Source organism: Trichosurus vulpecula, chromosome 2 (assembly GCF_011100635.1).
Source record: "Trichosurus vulpecula isolate mTriVul1 chromosome 2, mTriVul1.pri, whole genome shotgun sequence".
In the NCBI taxonomy this organism is placed as follows: domain Eukaryota; kingdom Metazoa; phylum Chordata; class Mammalia; order Diprotodontia; family Phalangeridae; genus Trichosurus; species Trichosurus vulpecula.
Window position 1 is genome coordinate 117138151 of NC_050574.1, and position 19706 is coordinate 117157856.

Consider the following 19706-nt stretch of genomic DNA (forward strand, 5'->3'; position numbering starts at 1 on the left):
GGTACGGAGCTCACTCTAGTCCGTGCTTACCAGCCGCCATCTTGGCTCCGCCCCCCAAGCATATTTACAATTAATCATCTGTATTGTGATTATATACCATTATTGTCTATGTTATGATAATATAGAAACTGGGGCCCAGAGATGTTTATATCTTGCTCAGTCATACCTAATAAATGATGTAGCTGGGATTTAAATCCTGATTCCAAACTCAGCAATTTTTCCACTAAACACTCTGGGTCCAGGCTTCTTTAATAACCTTCTTACACATTACTTCCTGTACCTCTATGATACGGCCCTGTTCTGTACTTTTTATTTGTTCTTTTCATTGCCTGTAACTTTCCCTATGTTATGGGTGCTTCATCCCCTTCATTGAAATCCAGCTCAAATGCCATCTCCTCCATAAAGTCTTAACTGATTTTGCTCAGTTGAAAATGCTATTTCCTTCTTGTGAAACTTCATGTAACTTTGCAGCTCTCTGTGCCTGATATATTTTGTGAAAATTTATTTTTGCCTATTTGCCTTATCTCCCACACTGGTTTACAAGTTTGCAGGCAAGTGCCTGTCTTATTTGTCCTTGTATTTTCCTTAGCTAACGTAGCATAATACTTTGCATATAATCTGTAGTTCAGTCCAACAAACATTTATTAAATACCTACTGTTTGTAAGTGCTGGGATACAACCGTGAAGTATGAACAGTGTCTATTAAATATCAAACTTAATATAAATGACATAGAAAAATGCATAGAGGTTGACATTTGGTAACCCTGAAGTATGGACTGAATTTTTAAGGGATAGTCTACCATCTAAACTTGCTCCTGTCAAAGTTGACTTTAATTTGCTGAGCAACCTTAACCCCAGTATCACTGTTCTAAAGTGTCACTATTCAGCTTTTCAGAACAGTAAAAATATTCCTACTCTCTACAGTGTGTAATCTTTTGATCTTAGCTTTCAGCACCAGGAAAAATAGTAATATGACCAGGCTATCAATGACCAATAACCAAACCATTTTATAGCAATTCATTTGTTCCATAAAAGAAGAAAAAAAAATTACAATGGCTTTTTGGAACCATCTTCATAATTTCACTTTTGATTTGGCAAAATGTACTCCTCAGAGATATTTTGGTTGTTATGTAATGTTAATGTCTGTTTATCTTAAATACTGATTCCTTCTCTGGGGACTTTCCTTATATAGACCTGGCCTTCCCTTAATTTGTCTCGAATGCTGAGTATCAAGGCAATCTCTTCCTATAACTGTATTGGCCTTTCACACATTTTCATTAATATCTTATTTTAGAAAAGGCTTATACTCAGATCTTGTGTTAAAGATTGATTTATCTAAAGCTTTATGACCAGATGTTGAATCTGTAGAAGATTAAATGAGAAGAAACTGACTTAAAACATGGTCACTGCACTATAAGAAGAGAAACTTTGCAGGATTATCTTTGTACCAAGAGACAACACACAGAAGAAAGTTCAGCTTCGGGGCAAATGGAAAGATCAGAAATCTTAAGAGTACAAGTAGCAGGGTGAATAGCAAGGTCCAGTAGGTCAGATGCCTATGGCAGGGTATTGGAGGGCTGAGGCAAGGCAGATGGTAAGGCCTTGGGTTTATCAATCCAAAAGCAGAACTGAGAAAACTCCATATAAGAACTACAATTTAAATGGAAAGAACAAAAATAGAAACTTAAATCTATAATCATAATGGCCAGTCTTATCCTGGAGAATAGTTGACAAAATGCACAGACCTCCCTTCTGTACAGAGGCGAGAGACTGTGATTGTGAAATGTTGCATATACTGTCAAACTTGGTTAATAGGTTGGCTAACTTGGCTGAAATATCTTTTCTTTCTCTTTCATTTTTATTCCTTATTATAAGGGATGGTTCATTGGGTAAAAGAGAGGGAGGGACGCATCTGGAAATAAAGATGGCATAAAAATAAAATATTTCAATAAAATTTAAATTTTTGCATACGGTGTATATGGGAATATATACATATGTATACATATGGGTGTATATCTTTTTTTTAATGAAAGAGCTGAACATTTGGGCAAACACCCCAAGGATTAAAGACCCCAAAAAAGACCGCCACATATGCCAAAATATTCATATCATTTTTGTAGCAAAAAATTGAAAACAAAGTAGGTTCCTATTGATTGGGAAATAGTTAAACTATGGTTTATGAATGGATTGGAATATTGCTGTGCATCAAGAAATGATGGAAATTAATTCGAAGAGACTTGGGAAATTTTGTGTAAATTGATTCAGAGTTGTTCCAAACTAAAGAATACCAAAATAAGCGAAACTCTGAAAAATTAAACATTTGTAAAGTACTTTATTGGTAAACTCACTTGCTCCTCACAACTCTGAGAGATAGGTGCTAATATTATTATTGTTTTACAGATAAGGAGACTGAGAGAGGTTGTGACTTGTCCATTGTCACAGCTAGTAAGGGTGAGATAAGATTTGAAGGTCAGATTTGAATTTAGGCCTTCCTCACATTTTTGGCATGCTTTATTTACTACATCACCTACCAACATTTCTTTGTTACAGGGAAGGGTTCAGTGGGGAAAGGGGGTAAAACTTGACGCCATTCAATGAAAGCTGTCTTTTCCCTCCTGTTCATCTTGCACTACTTAGATGCTTTCTGACACCATTTTCTCCTTCGCCCTTGTTTTATGTGAAGAAGTGACCCTTCTCCTTGTCAAGGCTAACTCCTCTTCGTGCACAAGAGATTCTATTATATGCCATTTTCTCTGAAAGATTACCCTCTCTATCATCCCTAATTTCCAGTTACCCCTTCTCTATTGGCTGCTTCCCAACTACTTACAAACATGTCTCTCCTGTCCTCAAAAACTCCCCATTTGATCTGTCCATCCCCTCTAGCTATCATTCTGTATCTCTCCTTTTGAGCCTAAACTCCTTGAGAAGGTCATCTACAATAGGGTCCTTCCTTTCCTGTCTTTTAATTCTTTGCAGTCTAAATATTGACTTCATTATTCAAGTGAAATTGCTCTCTCTAAAGTTATTGATGATTTAATTGCCAAATCTAATGGTCTTTTTTCAGTTCTCATCCTTTTTAGCCTCTTTGCCTGCAACCTTTGACATAGTTGATTATCCTCTTCTCCTTGATATTCTTCTCTCCCTTATTTTTTTAACAAACTATATTTAGTTTTTTATTTTTCCTCAATTACACATAAAAACAATTTTTAATATTTTTTAAAATTTTGAGTTCCAAATTTTCTCCCTTTTAACCTACTCCCCTCATTGAGAAGGCAAGTAATTTGATATAGGTATATGTGCAGTCATGCAAGATATGTTTCCATATTGGTCATGTTGTAAAGGAAAATACAGACCAAAAAGAAGAGGAAAAAGAAAGTAAAAAAAAAGTATGTTTTGATCTGCTTCCATAGTCCATCAGTTCTTTCTCTGAACGTGGATAGCATTTTCCATCATAAGTTCTTAGCAGTTGTTTTGAATCATTGTATTGCTGAGAAAAGCTAAATTATTCGCAGTCGATGATTATATAGTATTCCTGTTACTGTGTACAATGTTCTCCTGCTCCTGCTCATTTCATATTGCATCAGTTCATGCAAGTCTTACCAAGTTTTTCTGAGAGCATCCTGCTCATCATTTCTTGTAGCACAATAGCATTCCATCACAATCATATACCACAGCTTGTTCAGCCATTCCCCAAATGATGGGTATCCATTCAATTTCCAATTCTTTGCCACTACTAAAAGAGTTGCTATAAATATTTTTGTACATTTAGGTCCTTTTCCTTTTTGTTCTTAATCTTTTTGTCCCCCTAGTTTTGTTTTTTAACACTACCTTCTCTTTGTTCCTCTTCTGGGCCCTCCTCAGTCTTCTTTGCTAGACTCTCCATTCACATTGGGTATCTCCAAAGACTCTATCCTGGGCTGTCTTCTCTTCTCCTTCTGTATTATTTACCTTGATGATTTCATCAGCTCCCAAACAGCATTATACAGTGGAAATACTCACTGCTGTCACTAGCTACAAATCATATTACCTTTCTGAGCTCCGTTTTCCTCAGTCCACAGTTGCAAGCATTTATTTAATGTCTGCTATTTGTTAGGGGTGTATGGGGTGCTCAGGGTGGACCAGCAGTTCGGGTGTGAGTGCTTGTTGAACACTTTTCAGGGCTGCTCATCCATCTTAGGTGTCCACCTTTCACCCAACTCTCACCTGTGACTCTAAGAAGCTGTAACATTTGAAGCAGACACACCCTGGTAAAACTGGGCAAGCAGGCTAACCCAGATTGAGAGTAGCTGACAGGCCTCAAACCCATCAGTGAGTTAGGAAGATGTCTGCTCCAAGCATGCAAAGACTAGGGAGGTGGATGGAGGAGAACAATTTGTTCCAATGGCCATGAAGGCGGCTGAAGCAAGAGCTGTGGAGCACTTAGAGCTTGGCCAGGCATCAAAGACACCAAGGTCATCCACTGCATTCTGGGCCGTCACCAGCCATCCTGACTTTTGTGTTGCCACTGGACTTTGACAACTCTGGAAGCTGACAGCTTGGTGCAACCCAGCCTCACTTAAATCCAGTTCTCATGCAAGTCAACATATCACACCATGATATCACTGGTCCTCTTTGGAATGAAGGACAAACAATTTTTAGGTATTGTGCTAAGTACTGGGGACACAAAGGCAAAAGATAATTCCTGATCTCAAGAAGCTCACAGTCTAAAGGGAGAGACAACATGCAAATAAGTATGTACAAATTATATACACGTGTGTGTGTGTGTGTGTGTGTGTGTGTGTGAGAGAGAGAGAGAGAGAGAGAGAGAGAGTTATGGTAAATCAGAGATAATCAAGGGGGAAGGCTCACTGTAAGGGAAGTCAGGGGAGGCAACAGGAGAGGCTTCTTATAGGTGAGACTTTAGTTGGAGCTTAAATGAAGTGAGGGAAACCTGGAGGCAGAGATAAGGCATAGGAGATGAGATGGCCAATGAAAATGCATAGAGTAGGGAGGAGTATTTTGTGTGAGGAACAGTAAGGAAATGAGTGTCACTGGATTGAAGAGAAAGTGGTGGAGAGTGAGATGTAAGAGAAAGATTGGAGGTGTGGGGCCAGGTTATGAAATGGACTTTGAATGCTAAACAGAAGATTTTACATCTGATCTGAAGGTAATAGGGAGCCACTGGAATTTATTGAATAGAGGAGTGACATAGACCTGTGCTTTAGGAAAATCAGTTTGATTGCTGAGTAGAAGGTATAGACTGTAGTGGGAAGACTTCAAGGAGACCAACAAAGCTATTTAAAATAATTTACGACTTTGTAAAATAGGGATATACTACCTCTCCCTTTTTTGATCATGGCTTTCAGGTAGTCCAGTAATTTTAAAATTATCTCTCCTAGATCTATTTTGCAGGTCAGTTATTTTTCCAGTAAAATATTTCACATTGTCTTTTATTTTGTTCATTCTTTTAGTTTTATCATTTCTTGATTTCCCATAGTAATTAGCTTCTATTTGTTCCATTCTAATTTTTAAGGAATTATTTTCTTCAGTTAGCTTTTGGACCTTTTCCATTTGACCAGTTCTTGTTAAGGCATTCTTCTCATTGGCTTTGACCATTTGGCCTAGTCTGTTTTTTTAAGCTGTTATTTTCTTCAGTATTTTTTTGTGTCTCCTTCACCAAACTGTTGACTTGTTTTTCATGATTTTCTTGCATCACTCTCATTTCTCTTCACAATTTTCCTCTGCCACTTTTACTTGATTTCCAGAATTCTTTTTGAGCTTTTCCATGGCCTGAGATCACTTCATATTTTTCTTGTAAGCTTTGGATGTAGGAGCTTTGACTTTGTTGTCTTCTTCTGAGTGTGTGTTTTGATCTTCCTTGTCACCAAAGTAAGTTTCTATAATCTTGAGTGTTTTCTGTTGTTTGCTCATTTTCCCAGCTTATTAGTTGACTTTTAAGTCTTTGTTAAAGTAGAGCTGTGCTTTCAGGATGGAGGGCATACTGTTCCAAGCTTCAGGGGTTTTGTACAGCTATTTTCAGAGATACTTCTAGGGACCTGTAAGTTTTCAGTTCTTCTAAGGTGATGTGATCTAAGGAGAGTTGTTTACTCCTCTCTTGGCCTGTGCTGTGGTCTGTGAGCTACCACACGTACTCTTTTCTGCCCTGGAACTGTGAGGAGGGTCCCACCTCTGCAGTGGCTACAAGCTCTACTGTGCCAGGCTCCTCCTCACCCCAGGACTGCCAGGGCAGATCAGAACCTGGATCCAGGTATGGGCAAAGCAACAGAGTCCTGCCTCAGTGCTAGCAAAGAGACCCCTGTAATCTCCTTCTGATCAGTTGTTCAGCCCACTTACTGTCTGTGGACTTGGAGCTGCTGAAGAAGCCACTGCTGCTGCTGATTCAGTCACTCTCAAGGCCTGCTCCTGTTTTGCTGGGGCTTGGGCTGTGCTGGCACAGCCTGCACTGGACTATGTTCCACTCTCATCCAGGTGCAACAGACCTCTACTGCTGACTTTCTAAGTTGTCTTGGGCTGAAAATTTGTTTCACTCCTTTTTGTGAGTTCTGCTGCTCTAAAATTTGTTTAGGATAATTTTTTAAAGGTATTTGGAGGGGCTTGGGGGAGAGCTCATGCGAGTCCCTGCTTTTACCCTGCCATCTTGGTTCTACTTTTATACTGCCTCTCTCAAAGGGCATCTGGCTGGTACAGCAGATAGACCACTAGGCCTGGAGTCAGGAAGACCTGAGTTCAAATCCAGCTTTAGACACTTCTAGCCATGTGACCTTAGGCAAATATTTAACCTCTGTTTGCTTCAGTTTCCTCAATTTGTAAAATGGGGATAATAACAGTACCTACCTCCCAGGGTTGGTTTGAGGATTACATGAGATAATATAGCTAAAGCACTTGGCACTACCTGGCACATACTAAGTACTGTATCAATTCTAGCTGCTATAATTATAGTTGCTATTGTTATTAAAAAGCTACTTAAATGTCTACTCATTATTATTGTTCTTATAGGCTTCCTCCTGACTAGTTGCCTTTTGAAAGGAAAAAAACTCAATAAATCTGCCATTTGTTATTATAATCACCTTATTATTTTGTTTCTTTAAATATTTTTCTTTTTAAATGAAATAATTAGGCATTTGTATAATGGTCTGTTTTCTAGGTCTTTATTTGCAGAACTTTATACATAATTTGACTTGTTCCAGACAAAACACGTATGTTTAATGTTGTGGTAAATAGGCCAAAAAATTCAGGCCACCATCATGAAGGAAAGCTGAAGTCCCAAGTTTCAACAGATATTCAAGTGTGTGTTTGTGTGTGTATGGAGAGAGAGAGAGAGAGAGAGAGAGAGAGAGAGAGAGAGAATGTGCCAGGCATTGTGCTATGTTTTGGGAATACAAAAAGAGAAATTAAATAATCCCTGCTTCTAAGGACCTTATGTTCTGTGGAAATAAAGCATGTACATAAGTATGTGCAAAATAAATACAACCTAGTGGAGGAGTGGGGTGGAGAAGGCACTAGCTGACAGGGGAGGTTGGAGAAAGCTTTGTGTAGAAGGAAGGACTTGAGCAGATATGACAAAAAAGGAAAATGGTAAATTTTGTAGGGGAAATGCAGAAACAGGCATACAGATGCAGTGTTGGAGAACCTGTGAATTGGATACAGCCATTCTGGAAAGCAACTAGGAATTATACTAATTATACTAAAATCACTGAACAATGTATCTTTTGACCCAGCTCTACTGTTGTTAGGCTGTACCTAAAGAGATGGAAGGAAAAGGAAAGGATCCTTTGTGCATAAAGATATTTATAGCAGCTCTTTTTGTGGTGTAAAAAACTGTAAACTAAAAGGGTAGTTATCTTTTGAGAAATGGCTAAATTAGTTGTGATATATTAATGTGATGGAATACTACTGTACTGATGTATTGCATTGATGATTTCAAAACCACATGAAAAGACTTTTATGAAATTATGCATAGTAAAATGAGCAGAACCAGAAGAACATTTCAAACTAAAAATCAGTATTATAAAAATGAACAATTTTGGAGACTTTTATATACTAATGAAGAAAGAAATGAGCAGAACCAGGAGAATCATTTATGTCATGACAGTACTGTAAAAAGACAACTTTCATTCCCCAGTTGAGAAATGGTCCTAGGATATAAACAGGCAGTTTTTAGAGGAAGAAATTAAAGCTATCTATAGTCATATGAAAAAATGCTCTAAATCACTATTGATTAGAGAAATGCAAATCAAAACAACTCTCAGGTACCACATCTCTCCTGTCAGATTAGCTAACATGTCAAAAGAAGAAAATGATAAATGCTGGCGAAGATGTGGGAAAATTGGAACACTAATGCATTGTTGGTGGAGTTGTGAACTGATCCAGCCATTCTGGAGAGCAATTTGGAACTATGCCCAAAGAGCTATAAAAATATGCATACCCTTTGATCCAGCAATACCACCTGTAGGGCTATATCCCAAAGAGATCATACAAGGGGGAAAAGGACCAACCAGTATGTACAAAAATATTTATAGCAACTTTTTTGTGGTAGCAAAGAATTGGAAATCAAGGAGATGCCCATCAGTTGGGGAATGGCTAAACAAATTATGGTATATGAACGTAGAATACTGTTGTGCTATAAGAAATGAGGAGCAGATAGACTTCATAAGAACCTGGAGAGTCTTATATGATCTGATGGTGAGTGAAGGGAACAGAGGCAGGAGAACATTGTACGTAACCACAGACACATTGCTTCTGTGATAATTAACTTTGATAGACTTGACTCTTGTCAACAATGCAAGGTTCTAAGACAGCTCCAAAAGACTCATGATGGAAAAGGCTATGCACATCCAGAGGAAGAATTATGGAGTCTGAATGCAGCTTGAAGCAAGCTATTTGCTCTCTATTTTTTTCTTTTCTGTTACATCTTTCTCATGGTTCATTTCATTGGTTATAATTCTTTACAACTTGATTATTGGGAAAATAAGTTTAATGTGAAGGTATATGTAGAACCCGTATCACATTGCATGCCCTCTTTGGTGGCAGGGGGAGGAGGAAGAAGAGAAAATTTTGAATTCAAAAACTTGTGGAACTGAGTGTTGCAAATGCAAAAAAAAAAAAAATTAATTAATTAATTAATTAATTGAAAAAATAAAGACAACTTTGAAAGCTGCAGGAACTATGATTAATATACTGGTCATTTGTGATTCTAGAGGACCACTGTAGAGACATACTATCGATGACAGAGAGGTGATGGATTTAGGCTGTTGAATAAGGCCATAAATAGTTTGTATATGGAGCAGCTAGGTGGCATAGTGCATAGTGAGCCAAGCCTGGATTCAGGAAGATTCATCTTCCTGAGTTCAAATCTAGCCTCAAACACTGGGCAAGTCACTAATCCTGTTTGCCTCTGTTCCTTTATCTGTAAAATGAGGTAGAGAATGAAATGGCAGACCACTCTAGTATCTTTGCCAGGAAAACCCCAAATGGGGTCATGAAGAGCTGGATGTGACTGAAACTACTCAACAACAACAGAATATTTTTGTATATAACCATTGAGGTAATTTGTTTTTGCTTGACTATGCACATTTATTGCAAGAGATTTGTTTTTCTTTTTTTTTCTCCAATGGTGTGGTGAGTGGAAGAGAGATGAAATAGCTTTCTGTTTATTTGAAAAAAAAATAGAGATGTATGTCAGTGTATGCCACAGATGCACTTTCAGATAAGGTCCCTGTGTTACTGGTTTTGCTTTACTATTTACTGTTTTACCTTGTTGCAAGAGTTCACTCATGAAGTACCAGAAATCTGTAAATGTATGTAATATACAAGCAGAACACAGCAGAGAAACTGAAAGTGACAAAAACAAAAAAGGTAACAGGATTGTCAGAGGCAGATGTGAAGTGGAAATGTATTCCAGGTCTGAGAGAGAGATTATGCTAAGGGATAGAGACAGAAGATGGAGTATTGTGTGTAAGGAATAGCAAGAAGACCAGTTGGACTGGATTGAAATCCATCTTGTTCGTTTATTACCATTAACAATAATGCAGTAACTCATTAACTGCTGCCATGTTTGAATTCTGTGAACACTGAAAGTGTAATGAGGAAGACAAGCACATTTTGTTATTTGGAATTCATTAAAAATATAACATTTGTCTCACTAATATGGCTAAGATGCATAATCCTGTCTTAATGTGTTCAGTTAACAAACATTTAATCCCAACACTTATTTAATAGCTACATTTGCCTATCCATACACAAAAATTACTATGATAAATACTATTAAATGATGTTAAATAATCAACAAACATTTATTAAGTGCCTACTATGTGATGGAATAGGAAGCTGTCCTAAGAACTGGGAATACACAGATAAAAGTGAGGCCATCCTAGAGAAAACATATATAGGAGACTGGATGTTATTGTTAGAAAGTTACTGTGTGGGAAGTCACAAAGATAGTAGAACAGTTGGCATGAGGGACAGTGAGCAAGCATTTTTTAAGCACTTGTTTATATTACATCAATCATGACAGTAAGAATAGGGAATACAAAAAAAAAAACCCTAAAAGTCCTTGTTTTCTAGGAGCTCACTTTCTAATGGGTAATTTAAAGATAAAAATATGTAGCTACATGTAAGATACATACAGAGTTGATAGAAAGTAATCTTACGTAGGGGAGAGCACTAGCAGCAGGGGGATTAGGAAGAACATAGGATTTGAGCTGAGTCTTGGGAAACCAGAGAAACTAAGAGGCAGAGGTGAGGAAAAAGAGCACACCTGGCATGGGAGAATAACCAGTGCAAAAGCATGGAGGTAGAAAGCATAGTTTTGGTTTGCTTTTTTATTGTTTTACTAGAAACTATCAGTGGATTCTTTTGATTGACACTTTATTTCTGTGTTCTGATGTTCTGGACAGTTTTCTTTATTGTTCTTGCACTTTGATGTTTATTTATGTTGTTATTTATAGAGTGTCATCATGAAGAATACTAGTGTAGCTGGATCTTAGAACTTGTAAAGGGCAGTAAAGTGTGAAAAGACTAGAAAGGTAAAAAAGAGCCAGGTTGTGAAAGGTTTTAAATGCCATAATAAACATAATAATTTTTGTAGTACAGAGGACTCTATTCTTGATCCTAAAGGAATAGAGAGATACTAGAATTTATTGATTGTGGGAGGTAATTACAGAAGATAAAATAGATAACTTTGATTTTATGAAACTGAAAAGCTTCTGTGCAAACTAAATTAAGGCATCTAGGATAAAAAAGTGAAACAGCAAAATAAGGGGGAAAAATCTTTGTATAAAATCCTTTTGATAAGTGTTTGGTATCCAAGATATGTAGAAATAATTAACAAATTATATATTAATTAATATATAATTAATTACAATGATTGTATGACTAAAATTATATATAAATCATATACAATGGCTTTTGATTTCATGTATAGTCAAAAGCCATTCCCCAGTAAAGGTCAAAGGATATGAACAAGCATTTCTCAAAAGATAAATTGCAGACTATTAACCTTATGAAAGAATGCTCCAAATCACTAATCATAAGAGAAATATAACTTAAAACAATCCTTAGGTTTCATCTCACATCCTGCCTATTAGCAAAGATGACAAAAGAAGGGAATAGTCAACGTTGTAGGGTTGTGGAAGAGAGGCATGTTATAGTGCAGTGTGGGTGGAGTCATGTATCAGCACAAACATTTGGGAAAGCAATTTGGAATCATGTAAACAAAGTGACTGAATGTCCATACCTGTTGGCCTAGAGGTTCCATTACTATGTTTATATTCCAAGAAGGTCATTGATAAGAAGAAACCAAAATAGTTATAGGAGGATTTTTTGTGGTAGAAAAGAACTGGGAACAAAGTAGATGCCCATTGATTGGGCAATGGCTAAACAGATTGTGGTACATGAATGTAATGGAATGGTGTTGCACTATAAGAAATGTGATGAATATAGTGAAGCATGTCAAGATTTACATGAAGTAAGCAGAAGCAAGAAAACGATATACACAGTGACTACAACCATGTAAATGAAAAGAACAACCACCCAAAAAAACTTAAATTACAAAAAACAAGCATGACCCCAAACAAAAGTTATTCAATTAGCTCAAGTTTTGGATGGCCTTGAAGGTTCTGTCTTAGCATTTGAACTTCCTCTCCCTATCTGTTCTTCCTTTTCCCCTCTCTTCATTAGCCCCAGGATAACTTTTTCAGATTGTGCTTCAAATTTTCCTACCCAAATTCTTTGTGAAATTTCCTTGTTGGTCATGGTCTCTTTCTTTGTTTTTTGACTACTATGAAACTAAGTTGCCTGCTTCTCATAGTATTGATTATAACCAGAACCATTAAGTAGGTTGTCTTCTCTTGGCAAATCAGAAGATTTATAAAGTATTTGGGAGTTCCTTTTAGATAGAATGTTTTCTATAAATATAACATTTTTATTATACCGTTATCAGCTGTCATAACAAGATAGCCACCCGTTAGAATCTGTGGGTTCAAGCTCAAAACAAAAACAGAAACCTATTTTCCTACAGAGCTCAGACTGCTATAAGTTCTTAACAGTTCATAGGTTTTATTTCTGCACTCTTCATCTTTAATTGCAGAGCTTTCACTCAAGTGTTTACCTTTGGCCCAACATTCCGAGCTGAGAATTCTCAGAGCCGCAGGCATCTGGCAGAGTTTTATATGGTGGAAGCAGAAATATCTTTTGTTGAGAGCCTTCAAGACATTATGCAGGTACGTCCTAGAGTTTTACATATTTTCAAAGCATTGTAAGTCTTTCATATTAAACTATATTTGTAGTTCACCTTGCCTGTAACCATTCAGTGTCATCTATAGAATTTTCTAGTTAGAGAGAATTAAGGTGGTCATAGGGATCTAATATGATTTTCACAAGATTTGAATTGTGATGAATTATATATTCTAGATTTTGGTGACTGTATGATCTCCCTGGAGTGGTCACCCACTCCATCATTACAAATTATAGCCCACCCATACCCCCTCATCCTGTGTGATTCTTGTCCATACCCTTCCATAAATCTTCCATATTTGTCACTGAATGAACTGAAGGCCTTCATCTGGATCTTTTTATGTCTTGTGCATAGGGATGCATTGTTTGAACTATCCTGTTTTCCTTCACCCTTGCTACATAGATGATGTAATTCATTTTATAGACATACATGTCCTTGATATTTCATGTCATATCACTTCTTACTTAGAAGCTTGATTGCAGGCTGCAGTCTGCTTCTGCCAACCATGTATCTTTTCATCATCATTTAGGTTACTTTGAATTTCGATTATTCTGATGTCATAATGTTCCATGATTACCACCCATTTAGCGTCACCAGGAGAATACTAATGCAAATACAAGATGGAGGAGGCATGTATAGATAAGAATTTTTCTGAAAAAAAAAATGTAGAGGTTTTAGTAGACTGTAAGGTCATAATATGCCAGCCAGAAAACCAATCATTCAGCAACCCTGTATTAATCACCTACTGTGTCCAAGGGCATCATGCCATGTACTGAGGACACAAGCTCAAAAGATCCCTCCTCCTAAGGAGCTTACATTCTAATGAAGAAGACAGTGTGAGTGAGAGAGAGAGAGAGAGAGAGAGAGAGAGAGAAAGTGTGTGTAGAATAAATAGAGAGTGCTCTGCAGTGTCAGGCTGCAGAAAGCACAAGGAAAATGAGGATTGAGAAAAGATTCTTGGATTTGGCAATTATATCATTAGTAATTTTGGAGAAAGCAGTTTCAGTTGAATGATGAGGTTGGAAGCTAAAGGGGTTAAGAAGAGAGTGAGAAGAGAAAACGTGGAAGCATCTAACATAAACGTGTATGTCAGTGTAATATAATACAACCTACCTCTTTCAAAAAACTTCACCAACTGTTCTCAGATATGAGTAGCCCCGCCTCCTTTTTTCAGCCATCTGTGTGTATATATATATATATCCATTTCTCACACATCATCACTGGCAGTATATGTCGCAACCTACTTAGCTCTTTTGGGTTACCTGCCATTTTAATTCTTCTGAGATAGTGGTAGTCCATGATCTATAGTCATATAGCATCATTTTGTAATTTAATTAAATGTTTATTAAACATTGTCTATATACAAATTCCTATACTTAGCAGTAGGGGAGATAAAAGATGAAAAACAACATGCCCCCTGTTCTTAAGGAATTTTTAAAACATGAATATTTTAGTTTTGGTGTCATATCTTCACGTTTTTAGGTGTTTTGCTCCATTTAGGTGTGATTTTTTTCCCTTCTTAAAGACAAAAGACAACAAAGTATGCTGCAAAAACATAACCCCTGATTTCTCCTAGTTCTCTCTCATTTTTACTCCCTTCTGTGGAAATCAATATCACAATGAACATTTATTTATACTAAATGTTTAATAGTGATGTTGCAATAAAGGGTGTTTTTAACTTAATTTCTTTTTTAGTTGAGTATTTCTATTTAATACTGTTGAGCCTTCAGTTTGAAAATCATCTTGAAGGCTGTGCTGGCCCTTCATTTATGTTCCTGTTTATGATTATAGATCATAGTCTGAAAGTCAGTTAGGAAAGTCATCCATTTTCTTTTATTCTTCAAAAGAGTATTTGTTCCTCATGAAATACCAATATGACAGTCTCATGGGTCAGAATTGTCTGCTTACAGAGATATATTACCACCAGCAGGTCTTTCTAAGCTACACATGCTTTTCTTCCCCTAGCATATTTTAGCCTCATTCATTGTTTCAGGTCCATTCAAAGTACTGGTGACCTCCCATAGATCATTTGGCTTCTCAATTATGTCTTTCGGTTATTTTGGGATTCAGAGTGAAAAGGTAGAAGTCAAAGATTTTTCTTTTCACTACTTCATAGTTTATGAAGCTCTCACCTGCTTATAGTTCTTTTCTTCCTACTGTTTCATGTTTACTTTTCTTTTTTATTTGAAGTCATTTGTGAAAGATATTTGCTTTTGCAATTTTTTTTGTTTATGATTGAATTCAATAAACACTTATCAAACACTTACTAGGTACAAGGCAGCGGTATAAAATAGAAAACCAAATGACATTACATTCTACTAGGGAGACACAGAACTCTTTGTCATGATATACTATATGAAGTTGTTCAGTCAATAAATGTTAAGTGTCTACTGTATGCCAAGTATTGTTTGCTGAATGCTGGGAATGCAAAGAAAGGCCAAAGAGCCGCGGAGCTAATGAGCCCAAAGCCCAGTTTTTCCTTTTGTTAATATCTGGTGATATTGGTAGAAATTAGCCTTTCTAGGTCTCAAACATGTCATGTCACTAATTTAAGTTATAACAATGGTCATAGACCACAAATTATTAAAACTGAGAAAACGTTTGAAGACTAAGAGCTGGGAATATGAACACATCATAAACTTGAATCCTCACCTCCAAACGTTGTCAGCCATTTCTCAAGTCCAAAACCGAGTTGTCACAAATCACATGCACTTTATTAAAAAGAAGTAAAATGTAATTCCTTAGATAAGGAGTCTATTTAACTTAGTTTCCATATTGAAACTAAGAGATCTCATTTTCCCTGGAAATCTCCAGTTCAGGTTAAACCCAGGAGGAAGGAAGAGAAGGAGGAAAGGAAATAGTAAGCACCTAATAAGTGCCAGGCATTGTGTGCACTTTACAAATATTATCTCATTTTATCTTCACAACAACCTTGGGAAGTAGGTGCTATTATTACCCCCATTTTATAGTGGAGAAAACTGAGGTGCAGATGGGTTAAGTGATTTGGCCTAGTTCACACAGCTAGTAAGTGCCTAAGGCTGGACTTCCTGGTTCCAGGCCCAGTGCCTGGAGCACACTGTGCCAACAAGCTGCCTCAGAAAGTGAGGGACTGACAACAAAAGCATTAGGCAGCACAGGGGTAGGGTTGAGGTGAGAAGAAAGAAACAGGAAGAACAAAAACTGATCGCTGCAGGAAGTCCCATCAGAGAACAGAGGCCAGCCAGAGGGAGTGGACAGAAGTAATACTGTACACACTACCAGACCAGGCTGGCCTCACTGAGAGGACAGCCAGAGTGCTAAGGGTGTCGGTGCATTGTAATAATTAATGCCTAAAATGATGAACCTGAATGAGACAGAAAAGGCTAAACTATCCTTAGCACACTCTGCTTAATAAGGGGAAAATTATGTTGTAATAAGTTTTAGAAAGAGTTCCACCACTAATGGTTAAAATGAACAAACTCTGGCTTTAAAAGGAATTCAAGCTCCAAGTAGGGGCTAAATGAAATAACTGCAGAGAGTTTTCCCAGCACCGGGCTTTTGTGATTCTGCGTTTAGGTTTCAGTTGTGTCAGGATGAGATGTTTGTAGGCTTTTGAGCTGGAAAGAGCATGGAGTTCAGTTCTCTTATTTTACAGATGAGGAAACTGAGACACATAGAAATGAAGTGATTTCTCATTGGTCACACTGGAAATAAGGAGCAGAGAAGGTTTCCATCCAGGCCCTGGAGTTCCAGATTCTGTATTGCAGATTGGTGAATCAGACTTTGTCTAGTGTTCAATCCCAAGATTCTGTGATACAGAAAAAACAACCCTGGACTTAGGGACAAATACCTGACTTCAAGTTTTAGGTCTTTTTATTAGCTATATGACCTTAAGCAAGTCACATAACGTCTGGACCTCCCTTTCTTCATTTATAAAATGATGGATTTGGACCAGATGATTTCCATGTAGGCCATCTAATACTAACATTCTCTGAGTCTCAAGGATTCATTGATATATAAAATTCATTTATCCAGATCATTTTCTACTTAGGTCATGTAATAAATGTTTGTTGCTTACTATATGCTAGCCACTGTGCTAATTATCACTAGAGCTAAAAATACAATCAAAAATAAATTTAGTGCATGACCTCAGGGAGCTAACATTCTAATGGGGAGGAGAAAAAGTATAGCTATGAAGTTTGAACTGTACTCATGCCAGTTAAATGAAGTATGTCTGAATTTTACCCAACTCTGTATGGTATGTGCACGTTTTATTTGAATATACTCATGAATTTGTTGAACAGGCAATTTATACACTCATATTTAGTTTCCTATCTGATTGTACAAATAAAGGGAAAAAATAAGTAAAGAAAAGTAAAAGGGAAAAATAGGCATTTATTAACCATTTACTATGTTCCAGGCACTGTGAAGAAGTGATTAGGAGCACATTATAATAACAAGTCATTATAAATTAAATTCATCAATTTCTTTAAAAGGTTTTGTAATTTTATCATACCAGGTGTTCCCTTCACTAATAAACCCCTTTAAAGGTTCAACCCCTTCAAGGCTTAGGACAGTGGTTTCCAAACTTTAACAATACTCCCAACTCCCTCTCCCCCAAAAAAAGCTGTCATACACTTCATAAAACAGTCTATACAAATAAAATTAAGAATTTATTTTAGTACTTATCATATACAAACAAACCTTAAGCATATAATAATAATATAACATTTAATAATAAAGCCCTTTGTGATTTTCATATTTGTAATTTGTAAAAATAATATTTTAACATGATGAGTGGATTTGACTTTTCATTTCAGAGTTTCTGGGGGAAAATGATGTTATTGATAAAATTGCTACTTACAATTCTTTTTCAACCACATAACAAGATAATTTGTTTTTAATAACAGCAGAAAATTATTTCACAAATAAGTTGTTCGTAAACAACATTAAAATTTGTATCATTTTGATAATAACTAGCAGTTACATAAAGCTGACAAAGCGTTTTACAAGTAATATTTCATTTGATCCTCCCAATGACCCTGAGATGAAGGTGCAATTATAATCCCCATTTTACAGTTGAGGAAACAGAAGTAAACAGAGGTTAAGGATCCCATCCAGGGTCACACAGCTAATAAGTAAGCGTCTGAGGCAGGATTGGGACTCAAGTCATGCTGACTCCATGCCCACCACCCTATCCACTGGGCCACTTAATTATGTCACATATGTGGAAAACATCTTTGCTTATGTTAGTTCCAGCTGTTCCAGTGGATGTTTCTCTTGAAATCAGACAGTTATTGATCAGAACTTTTAAAAATTAGAGACATTTTAAAAATTCAGATAATTTTAATTTAATTGTTGAAAATTTCAAGTGGTTACCTGTAGTTGTTGCTATTTCAGGTTTTTTTTAGGTTGAAGCATTTGGGGAGATTATTATATTATATTGCATAGGCAGCTATCCTCTTTTTTCAGTGAAAACAAAATTCAAATCAAAATCAACAAAAGCAAGACCAACAAGGTAAATTTTTCTCAAGTGATCAGCAAATGCATTGAAAGTGCTTTGTAAACCTTAAAATATTCTGTTAGTGCTTTTTTTGCATGTTCATTTCCAAGTGCTGCATTTTAATAGGAGTATTGACAAACTGGAATGGGTCTAGAACAGGATTATATGCAAGACCTTGAAACTTTGTCTTATGAGGAATAGTTAGAGGAACTGGGATTGTTTAGTCTGTGAATAGGAAACTTAGGGGTTGATCATAGCTGAAAGACCATTGTCAGTTATTCAACATGCATTTATTAAGTTCCTGCTGTCATTCCAAACACTGTCATGTGGGAGCTACAGATATAAAGAATGAAACAGTCCCTATTCCCAAGGAGCTTACATTCTAGTGGGTGAGACAAGTACATAGAGAATAAACATTAAAAGGGTAATTAAAAAAAGTTAAGTAGAGGATAATTTAGTAAAGAAGATTCATTTAGAAAATGTTATTTGAACTACATCTTGAAGACAGAGAACAGCTGTATAATGCAGAGATGAGGAGATAATGCCTTTCAGACATAGAAGATGGCCAGTGCAAAGGCACAGAGGTGGGAAATGTGTGTGAAGAATAGAAAGAAGGCCAGTTTGACTGGCACAGTATATGGGAAAGGAAATAATTCCCACTGAGGCTGGAAAGTTAGGTAGAAAGGACTTTGATTGCATCATGGAATACATAATGTAAGGACATTTTTAATAGTACCATCAAAATACATAAAGGGATTTTTTTTAAGACAGTTTCTTATCACTGTAAGTTTTGAAGCAGATGCTATATAGATCTTCTTCCAGGAATGTTTTGGGAGGGTATCCCTGCATCAGGATAGATTAGCTGAGTTCTAGGCTTCCTTCAAACATTGAATCTATAATTGTAAATTAGTCTAAACATGTGTTTGAGAAAACCAGAATGATTAAAATAGATTGTCAAACAAAAAATTATTATTGCCAGAAAATGCTCAGGTGGAAATATATTTTCCTTGCATTTTTTTAGACATATACCACTAATAATAAATAATTGGCAAATGATACCAGGACAATTGCCATCTAGCAGATGTTTTCCATTTCAGTAATATCTGATAATAGGATAAATGCAATTTGGATTTTAAAAAAACAACAAAGATGGGCATCTTAAATTTTACTCTTCCTGTTTGTCTATCTTCACCTTTACCTAGAAGCTTTTCCACCTCCAAAACTTAGAATCATCTTTATTCTTTGTTATATCTCTGTGCCTTACTGGTCTTTGAATACTATAGCCACTTAATATATGTGCTGAAATTGCTGTTCTCCATAATAGCACACATTTGGGGGAAAGTCTCTTGATTTTTTGCGTTAGAAAGGCAAAACAACTCATATAAACAATGTTACCTAGTCTCTACAAGTGTTGCCTGGGGTATTTTTTGAATAGTCTTTAAATAAAGTATTTCTAACAAAGCCTTCAGTTTGGTTATTTAAAGTGTGCAA

General features: G+C 36.5%; 1 protein-coding gene across 2 annotated transcripts in view; it reads left to right on the forward strand.

The window, feature by feature from the left end:
- Positions 1–19706, forward strand: part of NARS2 (asparaginyl-tRNA synthetase 2, mitochondrial) — a 143760-nt gene that overhangs the window by 75371 nt on the left and 48683 nt on the right. For both annotated transcript variants that reach the window (XM_036747509.1, XM_036747510.1), the window contains exon 7: positions 12587–12719. In XM_036747509.1, the coding sequence (XP_036603404.1) occupies positions 12587–12719 (133 nt within the window). The remainder of the gene's footprint in view (positions 1–12586; positions 12720–19706) is intronic.